General features: G+C 40.4%; 2 protein-coding genes across 2 annotated transcripts; one reads left to right on the plus strand and one right to left on the minus strand.

Moving 5' to 3' along the window:
• The first annotated feature begins 2361 nt into the window (after positions 1 to 2361).
• On the plus strand, positions 2362 to 10472 carry clic1 (chloride intracellular channel 1). The gene is made up of 7 exons (XM_080788299.1): positions 2362 to 2445; positions 2758 to 2839; positions 4329 to 4438; positions 4574 to 4699; positions 5175 to 5281; positions 7035 to 7216; positions 7740 to 10472. The coding sequence occupies exons 2-7, from the start codon at positions 2798 to 2800 to the stop codon at positions 7899 to 7901; spliced, it is 729 nt and encodes a 242-aa protein (XP_080644425.1). The 5' UTR covers positions 2362 to 2445; positions 2758 to 2797; the 3' UTR covers positions 7902 to 10472.
• A 1510-nt stretch (positions 10473 to 11982) lies between these two features.
• LOC308331861 (uncharacterized protein) lies at positions 11983 to 14955 on the minus strand. Its single transcript, XM_080787386.1, has 3 exons — positions 14576 to 14955; positions 13689 to 13808; positions 11983 to 12852 (listed from the first exon to the last, which is right to left on the minus strand). The coding sequence occupies exons 1-3, from the start codon at positions 14625 to 14627 to the stop codon at positions 12641 to 12643; spliced, it is 384 nt and encodes a 127-aa protein (XP_080643512.1). The 5' UTR covers positions 14628 to 14955; the 3' UTR covers positions 11983 to 12640.
• Positions 14956 to 15798: the final 843 nt, after the last annotated feature.

Consider the following 15798-nt stretch of genomic DNA (forward strand, 5'->3'; position numbering starts at 1 on the left):
GTACACACCATTGCAACCCGGCGGTTGGATTCTCTAGACATGTGGACACGTTGGATGGACGGAACCTGTTAACACGAAGCCCGGCGAACACGGGGTCTTTAATCCGATCGCATCGTTGGCTACTATTGCTAACACAAAGTGGGACTGGCCGTGGCTATTTTGAACACTAGAATTTCACCGCCCTGGCCATCGTAGACACACGTAAATAGTATGTGTAGCACGCACGCAGGCCCACACACTCACTCGTCAATTCAAGTCCCCCCGGCCCTGCGATGCGATACAAAAATCCTCCAGTGTATTGTGAAGTCGTGGCACTGAAAGGTCCATGTTGTACGGTAGCTGCTTTAGATGTGTTCACCAAGCGTAGTTGTGTGGCGTTTGCCGTGGCGAGAGATGTGTTTTTCGGGTTGTTGCTGGCGGTGGCCGTCATGTGTGTGTTTGCCTGTCCGGCACAGCAGCCAGAGGGGGAGGGGGCTGAGTTAGGATGAGCTAGTGTGGAGCAGAGGCAGCGAGATTGGACATTGAGGGGTTGGAAATCACCCGGTCGTGTGGTTCATGTAACGCGTGTCACTGTGAAGGCCGTATTCTACAATGCGCGATTGGACTGGCCCCATGAAGTGAACGGAGTTGGCGTAACTTGGCAAAGTGATGACGATTTTGACGTAGGCTGGTGGTCTTGCACAAGAATGTGTTCTTTCATATAAATGGGTATTGTACTGTAAAAATGACATTTGCATGGATGCAAAGTAGTGGTTGATGTCTGGACAGGCATGCTGTTGTGCATGGTGAGATGTGTGCAAACGGTGTGGTTTGGTAGGAGAAGGCGGACAAAGGATGGGGTGTTGCGCTGGCTATTGGTGTGGCAGGATGCGCGCGCATCCACTTGCATTGAAAGCCCTGCATTCAGGGCCTCTATCTCCAAAACTGCATTGAAGGGACGTTTCTGGTGAAAACAAGGGGTCCATATTAGAGGTAGGGATGGAGCTCGTTAGTTTTTATTGATGGTGGAGCAGGCTTATCAAGCCGGGTCCTTATCGAGCATTTGCTATAGAGCGCAGCAGTCCCGCCCCCTTTCAGAAAAGCGAGTGGCCCAGGAAATGAAACCCCAATGCATTTTTCCATCGGCACTTCGAATATAATTTATTTAGACTGTTACGCCGCGGACAAAGCCAATTCATGACAAATCATGACAATGAACACAATGTTTTGGGACGATCAAATCATTAGAAAGAAGAAAATAAAGGCAGGAGACAACACTATTTGTTTTGTTTTTCGTCTTATAAATTATTTGATCGTCCCAAAACATTGTGTTCATTGTCATGATTTGTCATGATCCGAATTGGCTCTTCTGCTCTCTCTACTTCGCTCCTCTCGACCGCCCCCACAGGCCGGGCCAGGCCGGGTACACAACAGCCGGGGGTCGTGGTCGTGGCATTTACAGAGCGGGTTGAAGGCCTGGCTCTCTTGGCGGTTACAGCCCATCAAAGGTCAACCCGCTCACAGCTACCACTGGCCCCCAGCTGGAGTGTCCCGACCCCCGTCTGGCCCCAGCCCATAGGAGCTATATGGTCTGCCTGCTCAGCTCACAGACACACTCCAACTTCTCCCTTGCTCCAAACACTCTCCTCTGTATTATAGGGCTTCTGATCGGTGGGCCACACCCAACCCAGCTGTAGGTCCTTGAATTGCAGGTCATTGATTGGCATCAGCCAGAGTTCAATGTCAGTCAGTGGAAAAATATTATATATAACTCATGCAATTCACACAAAATAAGCAAAACTATAAAGCAAAATCACTGGACAATAATCTCACTCTAATTAAACTCATAACAAAAGAAAGAAAAACATTTCAAACAACATGCAAAAGTATAGCACAGCAAAAGCACACAAATTACAATAAACCAAACGCATATATATATTTCCACCGGCTCTATACAAACATCATGGAGCTGGAGGAACTTCAGGGAAGACAAGACGACTATAGAACCTAGGCTAGGGAGGAGAAAAGGACGGTAGTCGCGGACGTTCACAATGCGATTGGCTAGTTGGTTGTCAGGGTGACTGACAACAGAGTTGAACAGACTATTTTCGAGATCGTTGAACTTGAAGATGTGACTGATAGCTTGCCTTAGACACTGTTTATGGGCTACGCAATTAGTACGCTATACAATACATAGGCCTACATCCATTTGCCTATAGGGAATATTATATTATAATATTGGCCGATTTGTTGAGTGAACTTCTGAGTGAATGGGTTTAGACAAAACAGTTATGTTTTTAAACCACAGAGTAGTTAAAACCAGAGGGTTATTAAAACCAATAATTGCCCTGGGTAACCAACTGGCCAATCACAGTGCGACGGAGCATCCCTCTGGGCTATGGGCTCTGGGCTGCACCGAGGTAAAATCGGCTACAGACGTCAACTGCTACTTCCAGGACTTTCAAGGTATCGGATACATTACGCTACTATTTGCATTACATTGATTAAAAAGGGGTTTAGGTCCAGGGTTTTTGCTTAAATGTTTATGACGCCTTTTAGATTCTTGCTTTTTGCCAGCCGGTTATTCAATCTATTATTCTATAGGCTACTTTACTTTGTGACATTGAAAGATTGATGCTGCAATTTCTGCGTTACGGTTACGGGTTCAGAGATGTGTTGAATAAGGCTCTTATAGTTTTCAAGTGCAATTCCATATTGTTTGATCATTATCTACGAAGTGCTTACCGGTATTTTGACATCACTGGTTATTTGTTATAGCCTATAGCTGTCTGGACGGTTTCGTGCATCAGCAGATACAATGAGTGACGTGAATCAGCCAAGAGTTGAACTTTTTGTGAAGGTAAGCCATTACAGTGTCGGTGACACATCATTGTTGTGTCACTCACAGTCACTCACTGGTGCATTTATTGTAATGTAAACTATGTTCAACTCATTCGACTGTAATCACATTTGCACGCAGGTAAAATCCATTATCACTGCTTCAGTGCTGATAACTTATCTGGGTAGTAGATTGGCTTTATTTGAGGACATTTTGTCACATTGACAGATTGATTCAGACTTAATCAGGCGGTCACACTCATTAATATTCTCATTATTTAATATGGTCATCATAAGAATTAGCTCACTGCCGGTCAAATTGCTTACTCATGGGGTTTATAAACAAAAGTAATTAAGCCTAATCTGATTAAACTTAAATCTATATTTAGTAACCTGGCCTCGCATGGTAGGGGCGTTGTCTTGGCAGGAAACATTTTAAAACAACCAACATGGCATTTTTATGTATTTTCCCCTAGCTCTCGGCTCGCTCGAGTTTCCATAATGATTCTTCTGTGAACATGTGGGTCGAACTGAACCACCCCTTTCTAGTTTTTCTTCATGTGAAAGATGCCGTTGTAACTTCTCCAAATGCTGATTTCCGGTCGGCTTTTGCTAGCCATATCATGGGCATGATGGGCCATATATGTGGCATAATGCAAGATCTCCAGTAGGCTACAATATTTTTGCTGGATGGCAAAATGATGTAAGGCCCTTGGTTGAAATAAAGGGAAATATAGCTTATTCTACTAAAGTCGAATAAAGAGCTGAGAAGAAAGTGTATGATTTAACAAAATGACAAAGAAATAGAAATACAGCATTTCCTGGATGTAGGAATATGAGTTCTATAAGCTTCAGTCAAGTGCTGCTGAGATATGTTACTGTACACTTGGCTGGAAGCATTATGGCCACTTATGGCTGTGTTTTAGATGCAGGGTAGTTGGTGGTTGGGATGAGGTCATATTTATGACATAACGTTAACCCGCTCATTCATGAATTTGTTTAATGACTTTTGGTAACCGTGTAACTTTCCACTCTGTACTTTCACTTGTATTTTCTACCTCATAGATGTGCTCATATAGGGTACATATATCTTCTTTTTTACTTTGTACTCATTCTTATATTTGCATAAAGCCACGGCCATATGCAGGTCACCGCACTCAAACCATGCCCACATTTGGAGTCATATTTCATAGATAGCTTGCAGTCCGTGCTACACTTTCGAGCCACACCGTTCTCACGTGGATTCCACATGATTAAAATATTTTATGAAAGTTGAGGTTCAGACCACTATGTGGTCCTCTCATTTACATCGCACCACCCAAGTTGTGTTGTCTATTGTCGACGCAATTAAAAGTCGACCAAGGCAATTTTAATATAGCATACCGCAAAGTTAGGCTCGGCATATAATCACATTTTGAGGTGAAAATCTACACGGACCACAGCGCTACACTCTAACCAGAAACTAACAGGCCCTGTACATTCTCTCACTTCCTCTCACTGTTCTGCTCCAGGCAGGAAGTGATGGCCAGAGTATTGGTAACTGTCCCTTCTCCCAGCGCCTCTTCATGGTTCTGTGGCTGAAGGGAGTGACTTTTGACGTTACCACGGTGGACATGAAGAGGTGTGTGTTTGTGTACCATATGCTGCCCATTCTCCTTGCTCTTTGTCATAGATGTGTTGTGTAGGACGGTGTTCATTGTAAAATGTTAAACACACACACACACACACTCTCTCTCTCTCCTCTCTCTCCCTGCAGGAAGCCAGACATTCTGAAGGACTTGGCTCCTGGAGCTCAGCCTCCCTTCCTAATCTATGGGTCGGAGGTGAAGACTGACACCAATAAAATAGAGGAGTTCTTGGAGGACAATCTCTGCCCCCCAAAGTAATCCATCCATCCCGCCTGTCGGGTCGAAACCTTGTATTTCCAACTTTTTATGTTTGTTTGGCCCCTGCTACATCCAGCTTTTAGTTACCGTCCACAAACTTCATCTTAAACAAACATTAAATTCCCATTGACAATGAATGGAGAATTTTACATCATAGTGTCTGACCAATGAAAAGTATTAACAAGAGCTTGTGACTAAATACTATAGTAATTACATTAGAACAGTTTTAGACATACAGTACAAACGATTTCCACCCGACAGCGACGCTATGTTAATTATTTCTGCATTCACCTTCAATAAAAAAGATCTACGTACTTGTATTACCTTTTACACTCTTGTTGCTCTGAGTTAGTTTTACAAGCTATCATTATGTCACTTTAGCATTCTCAGTGGCTTCTGTCTGTCAAGTAACAATGTGATGTTATAGCATAATTACAACACAAGTATTTGTGTTACTTGTCTACTGTTCAGGTACCCCCGCCTGGCTGCACGCAACCCTGAGTCAAACACAGCCGGCGTGGATGTGTTCTCCAAGTTCTCAGCTTACGTAAAGAACTCAAATCCCCAGACGAACGACAGTGAGTAAGACCTAATCACGTCACACACATCTGCTGATATATGGTGTCTTTTAGCATTTAGATCATGAGCGGAGAGAAAATAGATTGATAGATAGGTACAGTAGGTATGTAGGTAGATAGAATGCAAATAGGGTTATTTTATTCTTCTTTTTTAGTCTGATTAACAACACATACCCTGGGGTGCCTGCTGGCCAAGTGGTCCAAGCGCATGCCACATATAGGCTTTGGCCTGGCAGCGCGTCACATGTTCAAGTCCTGTTCATGACGACCATTGCAGCATGTCTCTCCCTCTTTCCTGTCAGTCTTCACTTGTATCTATCAATAAAGGCAAAAAACCGTTGTTATACTTCGTCATACAAAAATAGAGAACGGGCAATCTTCTACTGTTATTAAATACTCACTATTACCCATTGACAAAGTAAACATTTTTCAGACCTGTTTATTTATGTTTAAATTCAAAAAATGCATACAAGACCTTCCGTCTTCTTTTCACAATTTCTTCCGTGTTACTTCTGACATTCACTCCTACCCCACAAGGCAAAGAGATCATTTTGAATTACCCTATTGTCGCACGTCCAAACATCAATCCTTCATCAAATTTAGAGGCCCTCATCTATGGAACTCCCTAGATGCTTCACTTAAATCCTCATTATCCTTGCCAATATTCAAAAAACATCTAAAGAAATATCTTATTTTTTCCTCTCTGTAGATTACATGTTTTACCTTGATGCGTTATATTTTCTTTTGTGTGTTTGTTGTATTGTTTATTTCTGTTTTTTGTGCCGTCTGTGTTTTTATTTCTTTACTGCACAGCTGCCCCCCTTTGACAACTTTTAGATTTATGTACTGTTCTTTATGAACTTTTAAACCAATGACCTCTTCCTTCAGGAAAGGATTCCATATAAGCCTTCTGGCTTCTTCCTTTCCTTTCCTTGCATTGTATTTTTGTTTCTTTGATATGTTATTGTTTATTTTTTTGTAATATATGCTAAATAAATAAACCTAAACCTATTTGAGCTATTGTTGAACATTTCAAATTTGCATTATTTGATTAAATAATAAATATTTATTTTATGATGTAAATCCATTAGTTTGATGAACCCCCTACAACATCTCTTACTTGTAAACAAGGCAGGTGTCCCTCTGTGCATCGCTGACAGAGTTAGTGTTAATGACATCATGGCCTCAGCTGCTGGCCCAGTGCAATCAGGTCACCTGCTGTCCTGTGGGATTATCTTCAACTGTCTTTAATGTTCTGCTAAAAACAATTGAGCCAATGACCAATGTTATAGTTGTACAACAATTATTTTAAAATATGCACTGTCTGTAATAAGAGTAAACCATTCCCTTGGCTATGCAAAGCTAACCCTTGGTGCAGTGGTTCCCAAAGTGGGGTCTGGGGACGCACAGGGGTCCTTGAGGGAGTTCCAGGGGGTCCCCAGCTAAATGATAGTTTGAAACCAAATGGACCCTTATGGGTCTGTAATAAATGTAGCCTACAAGTGTGTACAAATGGTACACTCAGAGTTAAATTAACATTGATTTTACAATATAAATTGGGGGTCCCAGAGATAGAAATGCTATTAAATGGGGGTCCGTAGCCTAATGCAAGTCCGCAGACTAATAAATGTCGATTTAGGGGTCCTTGACATGAAAAAGTTTGGGAACCACTGCTGTATTGTGTGTGTGTGTGTGTGTGTGTGTGTGTGTGTGTGTGTGTGTGTGTGTGTGTGTGTGTATGACCCATGTTCAGATCTAGAGAAAGGCCTGTTGAAGGCCTTAAAGAAGCTAGACGACTACCTGGGCACTGCACTTCCTGACGAGATCGACCAGAATAGTGCTGACGAAGTCACTTCTTCGTCCCGCCCCTTCCTCGACGGCCAGGCGCTTACACTTGCTGACTGTAACTTACTTCCTAAGCTCCATATTGTCAAGGTAATCTCTACCCCCCTGCCCCCCCCCAGTACAGCAAATACAGTTGGATCCTATCAACCATTATCCTACAATGATTTTGACATTGTTTATTTCACATCTGTATTCTTTTGTGCCTTTTTTATTACCGGTATGTTTTTAGCACAACTTTTATGTGGTTCTTATATAATAATGCTTTTAAGAACCGCTTTGTAACAGTGTTTAAAAAAAGTCAAGTTCATTTAAAAAAAAGACTAAATATAATATAATTTCGTCAACAAATAAAAACTAGACTAGTGGACAAGAGATCCGGTATAAGTAAAAGACACAAGTCATATTACATGTGTTTGCATGCTGAACATAGCATATCTACAAGCTCACAACGCGTCATTGTGAGCTTGAAGATCGGCTATTTTCAGCGTAGTGTAAAATCAGCCATTACGACGTCACGGCATCAAACAAAAATGTGACTAAAACTAAGTCAAGAGACTACGACTAAAACTAAAATCAAAATGTGCTGTCAAAATCAACACTGCGTGTCTTCCAGGTGGTGTGTCTGAAGTACCGTGGCTTCAGCATCCCTCGTCCTCTGTCCAACCTGTGGAGGTACCTGGATGCAGCGTACGCCAGAGAGGAGTTCTCCTCCACCTGTCCTGTGGACGACGAGATGCACTTCGCCTACTCCTCTGTAGCTAGAGCTCTGAAGTAAAAAACAAACAATGGAACAAGAAAACAATACTGTATACTGCTTAACACATATGCTTCAAAATACACAGAAATAGGGGCAGAAGTTATGTTAATTTTTTTATAAAAATGTATTTTACAAATATTTTAGACTTTTGAGCATCCGCACGCACACACACACACACACACACACACAACAAAAATGATGGCCTTGCTTGTGTACAGAACCAGTCACACACACACACACACACACACACACACACACACACACACACACACATATATTTTAAAATATATTTCACTTTGTGTTTCCAAATAATTGGGCCAAACATATATGAGAATATACCGTATTTTGGCCATTCAAAATAAGTTCCCTGCTAAATCATCTATTCTATGGCCTTTTTGTATAGTTTGGAACATATGGGTAAAGCATTTATTTTTCTGATTCCTTGTGCACTCTGAGAAACACAACTATCACCTTTGTAATTTTATAATGTTCAACAACCTCCTCCATCTCCGACTCCTACACCTAATGTACCACCAGTACCTCACCTTCACACTAAGTTTGGGTGCAAAAGTTAATCGAACTTCTAAAATCTTGCTTCTAAAATCTAAAATATCGTTGCGAGGGGAAAGTAAAGGTTGTGACACCGCCTATAGACCAGTGCCTGCAATAGAGAGGGGCTTGAGAATATTATAGAGGCAGGAAACGATTTCAATAGACTTCTACTTCCTCTTTCTGTTCTGCAACAGCAGCCCTGTGAAGGATTCATTGGCCTGCTGGGTTTATTTTGATCCACTGGGAGCTTTTATTGCCAGTGAATCATTTACTTTGCCAATATAATACAATATAAAGGATGTTTAGTTAGTTGAGAGTTGAGACTATAGTTAACTTGTTGCTTGTGATGAAGACTTGTTTCTGTTGTACCGTGCCTCTTCCAGTTTGCCCAAGGCAACAAGGCTTGTTTTGTCTGCCTTTTGGCAGACAACATAAATATGCAGGGAGTGTTTGAATCGACAGTGTTCTAATAGAAAGAAAGATTCTATGATTGGTTATTAAATGGACTGGTCTTTGGTATTTTGCAAGTGAAATAACTGTCTGCCATAATCAGGGTCTTAATTGCCTCTTTCATTGCTGCTTCCTGTCCAGTAGATTTTTTACTAAAGAGACTTCAATCATATATCAGATTTTTTACACGTTAAAGTTCTATGGTTAAAGTAGGCCATCTGTCCTCAAAGAGACTTGAATCATATAGTCCGTCTGGGAAGTACTGGAAAAATGTTGTCAGTCCAGCTGCAGTTACAGCATTGTTCAAACTGCAAGGCACTGTTTCTTTGAAGTTATGTTTTAATAGGCTATTAGTTAAAACTTACCAAGACATTATATATAGGTAGAACAAAGCATTTTAATAGTGAGCTTTATTATATTAGCTCTCATGACGGTCTGTGTTTTGAAATGTCTTTCATATTGGGGTAACGCTATTTAAAACATTTAAACCTAAGTGCAATTTAAGACAATCGAGAAGGACAATCTGGTATTTATCATGTTGTGTTCATTGTATTAGACATCTGATGGGAGAGTTGAGAGTTATTTTTCTAGTCTTATTCAAATTACTGTATGGGGCAAAATTCCAGCACAGTTGGTTTATTTTTAGTTGACTGAAAACTATTGTTTCTGTAAATTATGATTATGAAGTTTTATCGACATAACTTTTCCAGGGCCCATGGCCAGAGTAGTACTACTACAACATAAAAGGGACCAAGTCTGTATAATTTCAATGAGGTGTTTCAGTGTTTTGTTTTGTTAAAACTCACAAGAACTGTTCTTAATTCACTTACTGCAAGAGTACATGTTATTTCAGGGACATTTTAACTTGTTACATTCCTTATATTTTTATTTACGCAAATGAAATTAATTTCAATGTTTCTTACTGTGTTGTTTAGGTTCACATCACTTTACTTTGTGTCTAGATTCCTATCATTCTTGTGATGATCATGATCTGTTCCCTCCCTGCCCTCTGTTCACCTCCCTCCTCCTGTGCGCCTCCCTGTCTATGCACACTTGCACAGCTCCCTGCCCATAGATATAAAAACCTACGTGAGGTGGAAGTGTTCCGGACATGAGTGTCAGTGTCCAGTCACGTGATTCACGTCCCTTCCTTTCGTTACTTTACTCTTGCCCTCACTTGAGATACAGACGCTCCACAGCCGAAGGAGGCGTCTATGTCCCTACCCCTGTGCACCTTCCTGTCTCTGTGCAGCTGCCTTCCCCTGTGCGCCTCCCCGCTCCTTTGTGTGTCTCCCTACCCATGTGCAGGACAGGTCCCTGCTCCTGTGCAGCTCACAGCCTGTGTGCAGCTCACAGCCTGTGTGCAGCTTAGACTTCAGTCCAGTCTATAGCCTCAGGTAGTTGCACTTAAAGGACATTAACTAAAGGCTCTTGTGGATGTTGAGCCAATTGGTTAATATAATTGCCAAGACTCGAGACAAACAAAGTAACAAGTATTTCATGCCTTTTGTATGTTTTAACACACACACACTTGTAAAAACATAAACTTCTTGTTAACTTACAATAAAAACTTAATAAAAACCACAATGGCCAGGCGTGTTTTCCTACCTGTGACAGGGCTCAGTAGCAGGACAGATGACAGCAGGATTTTGGATCAAAGATCTCTTTAATTTCCTATGATTATATAGATAGACTATCTTTCTTGCCAACTTCCATCAGAGTATACAAGTCATAAGAACTTTACCCCCAAATGCTTATGGTCTGTGGTCCTTGGTCTTGTGATTATGTCCACTTGTGTTTCTGTCTGTCTGTTTGATTACTGTTTATTTCACATTATGATGCTGTATTAATGTCCCTGCGGGGATAATAAAGTACATCTCATCTCATCTCATTACAGAAACTGCATGCCGCCCCTCAGATTTAAACTTGTGGTAGCAAACACAGAAATCAGATGATACTGGGAAGTAAAGAGTAGATCAGTGATACTCAACCTCAGGCCCGCGGGCCACATCAGGCCCGCGGGACCATTATGACTGGCCCACCAATGAAAATCTAAAAAAAAAGAAGAAAAAAAAATCTGGAAAATGAAATAAAAATAAATAAATCTGAATGAAGTTATCTTTAATTACATTATTATAAGTAATACTATTAGAGTTGTACTATTACTCGAACGAAAATAAAAGCTTGGGGGGGGGGGGGGGGGAGATGCAATGCAAATGAAAGACATACTGTGTATCCCTATTCCCTGACATAATTTTATAGCTAAACGGACAGAATTCTATTTTATTTGAATGATGAAACCCAGCTGCCATTAATAGTTGGAAATGGAAATTGCGGAAATTGCGGAAATGGTGGAAATGGAAATGCGGAAATGGAAATTGCGGAAATGGTGGAAATGGAAATTGCGGAAATGGAAATTGAGGAAATTGCGGAAATGGTAATTGCGGAAATTGCGGAAATTGCTCTTCAGTTATAGCTATCTATTTTCAGGTAGATTGTTTTATTTTACTCAGTCAGCCATATCACTACTCATTTTTTTTCATGAAAAAGGTCATAGCTGGGTAATCTATTTTCAGGCAAATTGTGTTTATTGTATTTTATTTTACTCAGCCATAACAATTTATTTTCTGTTAACCAACTTGCTGGCTGGCAGGCAGGCAGACAGCTACTCATAGACAGGCAGACAGACAGCTACTCATGGAGAATTGGACAGGCAGGCAGTCAGACAGCTACTCATGTTATGTGCAATAATTTGTGCAGTTATGGAAACAGCTCTTTGTGTTTATGCAAGAAAATGTAACACATTTATTTATTTACATATTGTGTTCATGCACATTGTACTTTGATACATTTTGCGAAAATAAAGCAATTGAAAGAGAGAAGTTATCAAGTATCATTAATGTCGTAATTTTATCTACTGGCCCCTGGCCCCTTGCCATTTTTGTAATGTGGCCCACAGGTAAATCTATTTGAGTATCCCTGGAGTAGATGGAACACTGTTTGATACAGCCTCTTACCTGAATGTGTGTGGGGATGGCCGATATGTAGTCAAACCTAGTTCATTCATTTGACTCAGACTCAGGCCAGGTGTGATTTATCATTTTATTTTTAGCTATAAGGTAACATTGACATGGCCATGACCCTTAGCTATTAAATAAAAGAAGAAAAAAAAAACACGTTTTAAAAGTTAAAAAAAAAAAGTGTATCAATATAGACAAACTTTGTATTGTTTCAGTTGTTTGTAGCGTATGATTACAGTTACAGGAGTGCTAGCTACTGGCTGTTTGCTTTGCAGATGGTAAAGGCTGATTTCACATTCTAATCTGATATAAGGCTAATTTATAGTTTGACCCTTTTCAAAGAACACTTGTCCGAAGGGACATGCAATGAAGTCAAAATTAAACCTTACTTCTAGGAGATGTGCAATACAAAAAGTTATAATAAAAATCCTTTTGTTGTAGACATATTCTATTATATTTCTGGAACTATTGTGGTATTTCTTATTGTGGTAGCTATGTAAACTAGGCCTACATGAGAAGGAAAAAAATCCAGAGAGAAACAAAGTTATCTTTAAACTATCACTGGGGGTTTTGCGGTGGAAATAATTGAATACAAGACATATGCAAGTCCTCTCCCCACAACACAGACTTGTACTATTTAAAATATGAAAATAAGGCTTAAAGAAACAAAATCCAATACATGTGTCAACTGTTACCAATGATAGAGCCGGTGAACATTCCTTCAGCCCCATCAGATCAGACCAGTAGGAGATACAGGACAGGCAGCAGGCAGACTACCGTTGCTCTCCAGCTGGGGGCGATGGCGCTCCCGGCCCCGTTGCATAGGTCGGTGTCACAGCAGATGTTGGTGTAGTTGAAGCTGAGGCCTGCAGCCTGCTTCATTCCACTGACACCGCACTGGGCAGGGATGGCACAGCTCTTCTCATATAGGGTCAGCTGCAGCGTGCCTACAGGCAGTGGTGGGGAAAGTACTCAAATGTTTTTTTGCATAAGTAAAAGGATCCTATACTGCAATGTAGAAACACTAAAGTCTATAGTGTAGTCTTACTAGTGTACACTGTCAAGTATACAGGTCTGAATGCTCGATAATCAAACTTTTCTTGAGGAAAGAAAAATGAACAAAAGTATTGGCATCAATATATACTTAAAGGAAAACATTTGTCTTTGCGATGTAGTGGAGTAGAATATAGAAAAATTTAAATACTCCAGTATAGTACAAATACCTGAAACATACCTGGCATAGGAGGGCTAGCGCCCTCAAAAAGTAAAAAAATGCCAGACATGTTTCGGCCAACTGGTCTTCATCAGGGCAAAAGACTGACAAACAAATAGACTGATACACTGGTGTCAGTTCATGTGAGACATGCAAATGAACAATCAGTCAATGAACACATCCCAAAACACATATTCTGAATGTCATACAATAGACTTATAGGAACATGAGCATAACACAGGAACAGTTATTCAAGCAGCACATTAGAGACGAGCGTGAGTATGTGACTAGCAAGATCATTTAAAACCAATGCCGAAATCACAAGTTGAGCAAATTAGCAATACAGAAAAAGAAATACACGGTTTTCCTATGGTTCAATTACACTCCATTTAATTACATTCAAAGTAAAGTTAGTAGTTAAAGTGTAGTAGTGTCATGTATAAAAAGACAGTATGTACGTAGGCTATTATATCAGGTCAATGTGTGACACAACAGAAAACAATGACAGCTCTTTCTCTCTCACACACAAACCCTCACGCGCAGAAACAGACACTCCAATCTGGACCTTACCTCGTGTTCCCACCGCAGTACTTTCAAGGCAACGCTGGCCAGCTGGACATTCCATGGGAAACTTTAGACAATCCATAGGAGAAATGGCAGGAAATAGACAAGTATAACAGCGCAGACAAGCTGAGGAAACAGTAAACAATAACATGAGAACAGTTCAAATGGCTAGATGAAATATTACAAGCGGTACCTTACTTAGTATTGAGAACCAATTAGACTGCTCTGAACAACTGACTCTACAGTAAACTGATTTTGATAGACTATTAACAGTTAAACAGCCTTCACTGCAGTATTGTTCCTTATTTAAAAATAACAATCCCATGGAAAATAGACAAGATACATGGAAGCAAAAGAATGTCTGTAAATCAGTCCATAATATATTTGGTTATAATTATCCAACACGTACTGTAGCTCAAATCACCTCAGACCTCCAAAGGCCTGTACATCTCAATCTCAGTATAGGCTTAAGAGGGTCTAAAATATGGAACTCCCTACACCTTTACATCTATGGCAATTTCCTTCATCAATTCAAGAAGGTTCTAAAATCACTTCTCCTTACCACCAAGTACTTCCCATACGGTCTGCTAAATTAACCTGGTTTACTCAATGTTTTCCTATAGCGGTTTTATTGTCTGACTTCTGTCTATTGTGCTTTTTTTCTCTCTCTGCCCCTGTATAATAATGTTTTAGATCTACATGTTCAATGTGATGAAGTTTTTTTTAACTATGAATGTATAGACATGCCTGGAGAATGCCACTTCCCAAGGAGGGTTTTTAGGCTTTCTCCTTTTTATTGAACTTGTGTATAATTTTGAAAACAAACAAACAGGGTTTAACTGACTTTGAAACTTGCTAGCTGTGAACAAATCAAATCACTTAATTTCACCTACCTGCCAATGGGAGACAGCACAAAAAAGCAACGAGAAGTTGTGAGCGAAACATAATGCTCTGAAAAAAAAACTCCCCAAGTTGAACTTTCCCAACCTCCGTCTCAGATACAGAAGTCGTCTGCAGGTCCAGTGTCGATGTGCTGATTTAATGCGTGTCCCACTTCCAAATTGAGTTTAAATTTGTCTCTTTCCCCTGCCTCTTTGAAATCCACTTTTGCAATCTCTCCCCTTCTAAACTCCCTCTGTATCCGTCCTTGGTTCTTAATCTCGGTCTTTGGCCTGAGTCCTTGTCCTTGCCTGGCTGTATTTTGTATTGAGCTATGTTTATAATACAATGTGTATTGTCAGGGCCCTTATTTTACCTCCTACAGTTTTCTCCGTGTTCGTTGTCAGTATATCCACCGGCTGCTTTAGTCAAGACTCAGTACATGTCATGGTCACATTTCTGAAACAATGTCTCCTCCCTGACATTTAATTTAATTTGCGGAGTAACTGTTTATAACTGACAATTTATTGTAGAGGGCAGACCGACAAAGTAAAAAATAAGCTAGGTGTGTCCGTTCTAAAAAATGACAATAAAATATAATTGATCGATGATGTGATCCGAGATGGGTTGATTCTACCTTTAACATTTTGAGTAAGTAAGTGTGTTGGTATTGTAGTACTGGACTATTTAAAGACTAGTAGTATATAAAGTTGTTGTTCAGCTAATTATGTTTACTACATACTACTATCATTACAGTTGGAAGAATTATGGAGCCTATAAGGGAAACAGAGAAGATGTGCTATTTAAAATAGCACACGACTTGTTTAGGGCAGGGGATCTCAAACATTTCCTTGTTTGGCTACTTGGGACCCCGGGCCCCAAGTAGCCATATCCTCTCATATAGCCCTCACATTGCAAAATGCCCTTTGTTTACCGATGTAAGCTGAAACAACGTTTTTCTTATTGTATCTATCTCTGTCTAGTCTGCCTTTTTTATTTTTAGCCTGTTTTTGGAATGTATGGTATAATATGTGGGTTTCTTTTGTAGATGTTCTTCTCTCACTCCCTCTCCCTCTCTCTCGTTAGTGAAATGAAAAAAATGTACATGTCTGTGGGTACCACTGTGTGGGAGGTTGAGAGAGAGAGAGAGAGAGAGAGACAGAGAGACAGCAATGTAGAGATACCGGGAAAAGACAGACAGAATACAGTAGATGAAAAACGAGAAATAAAGGGAGGG

The sequence above is a fragment of the Protomyctophum bolini genome (genome assembly GCF_963924005.1).
Source record: "Protomyctophum bolini genome assembly, chromosome: 17".
Classification (NCBI taxonomy): Eukaryota; Metazoa; Chordata; class Actinopteri; order Myctophiformes; family Myctophidae; genus Protomyctophum; species Protomyctophum bolini.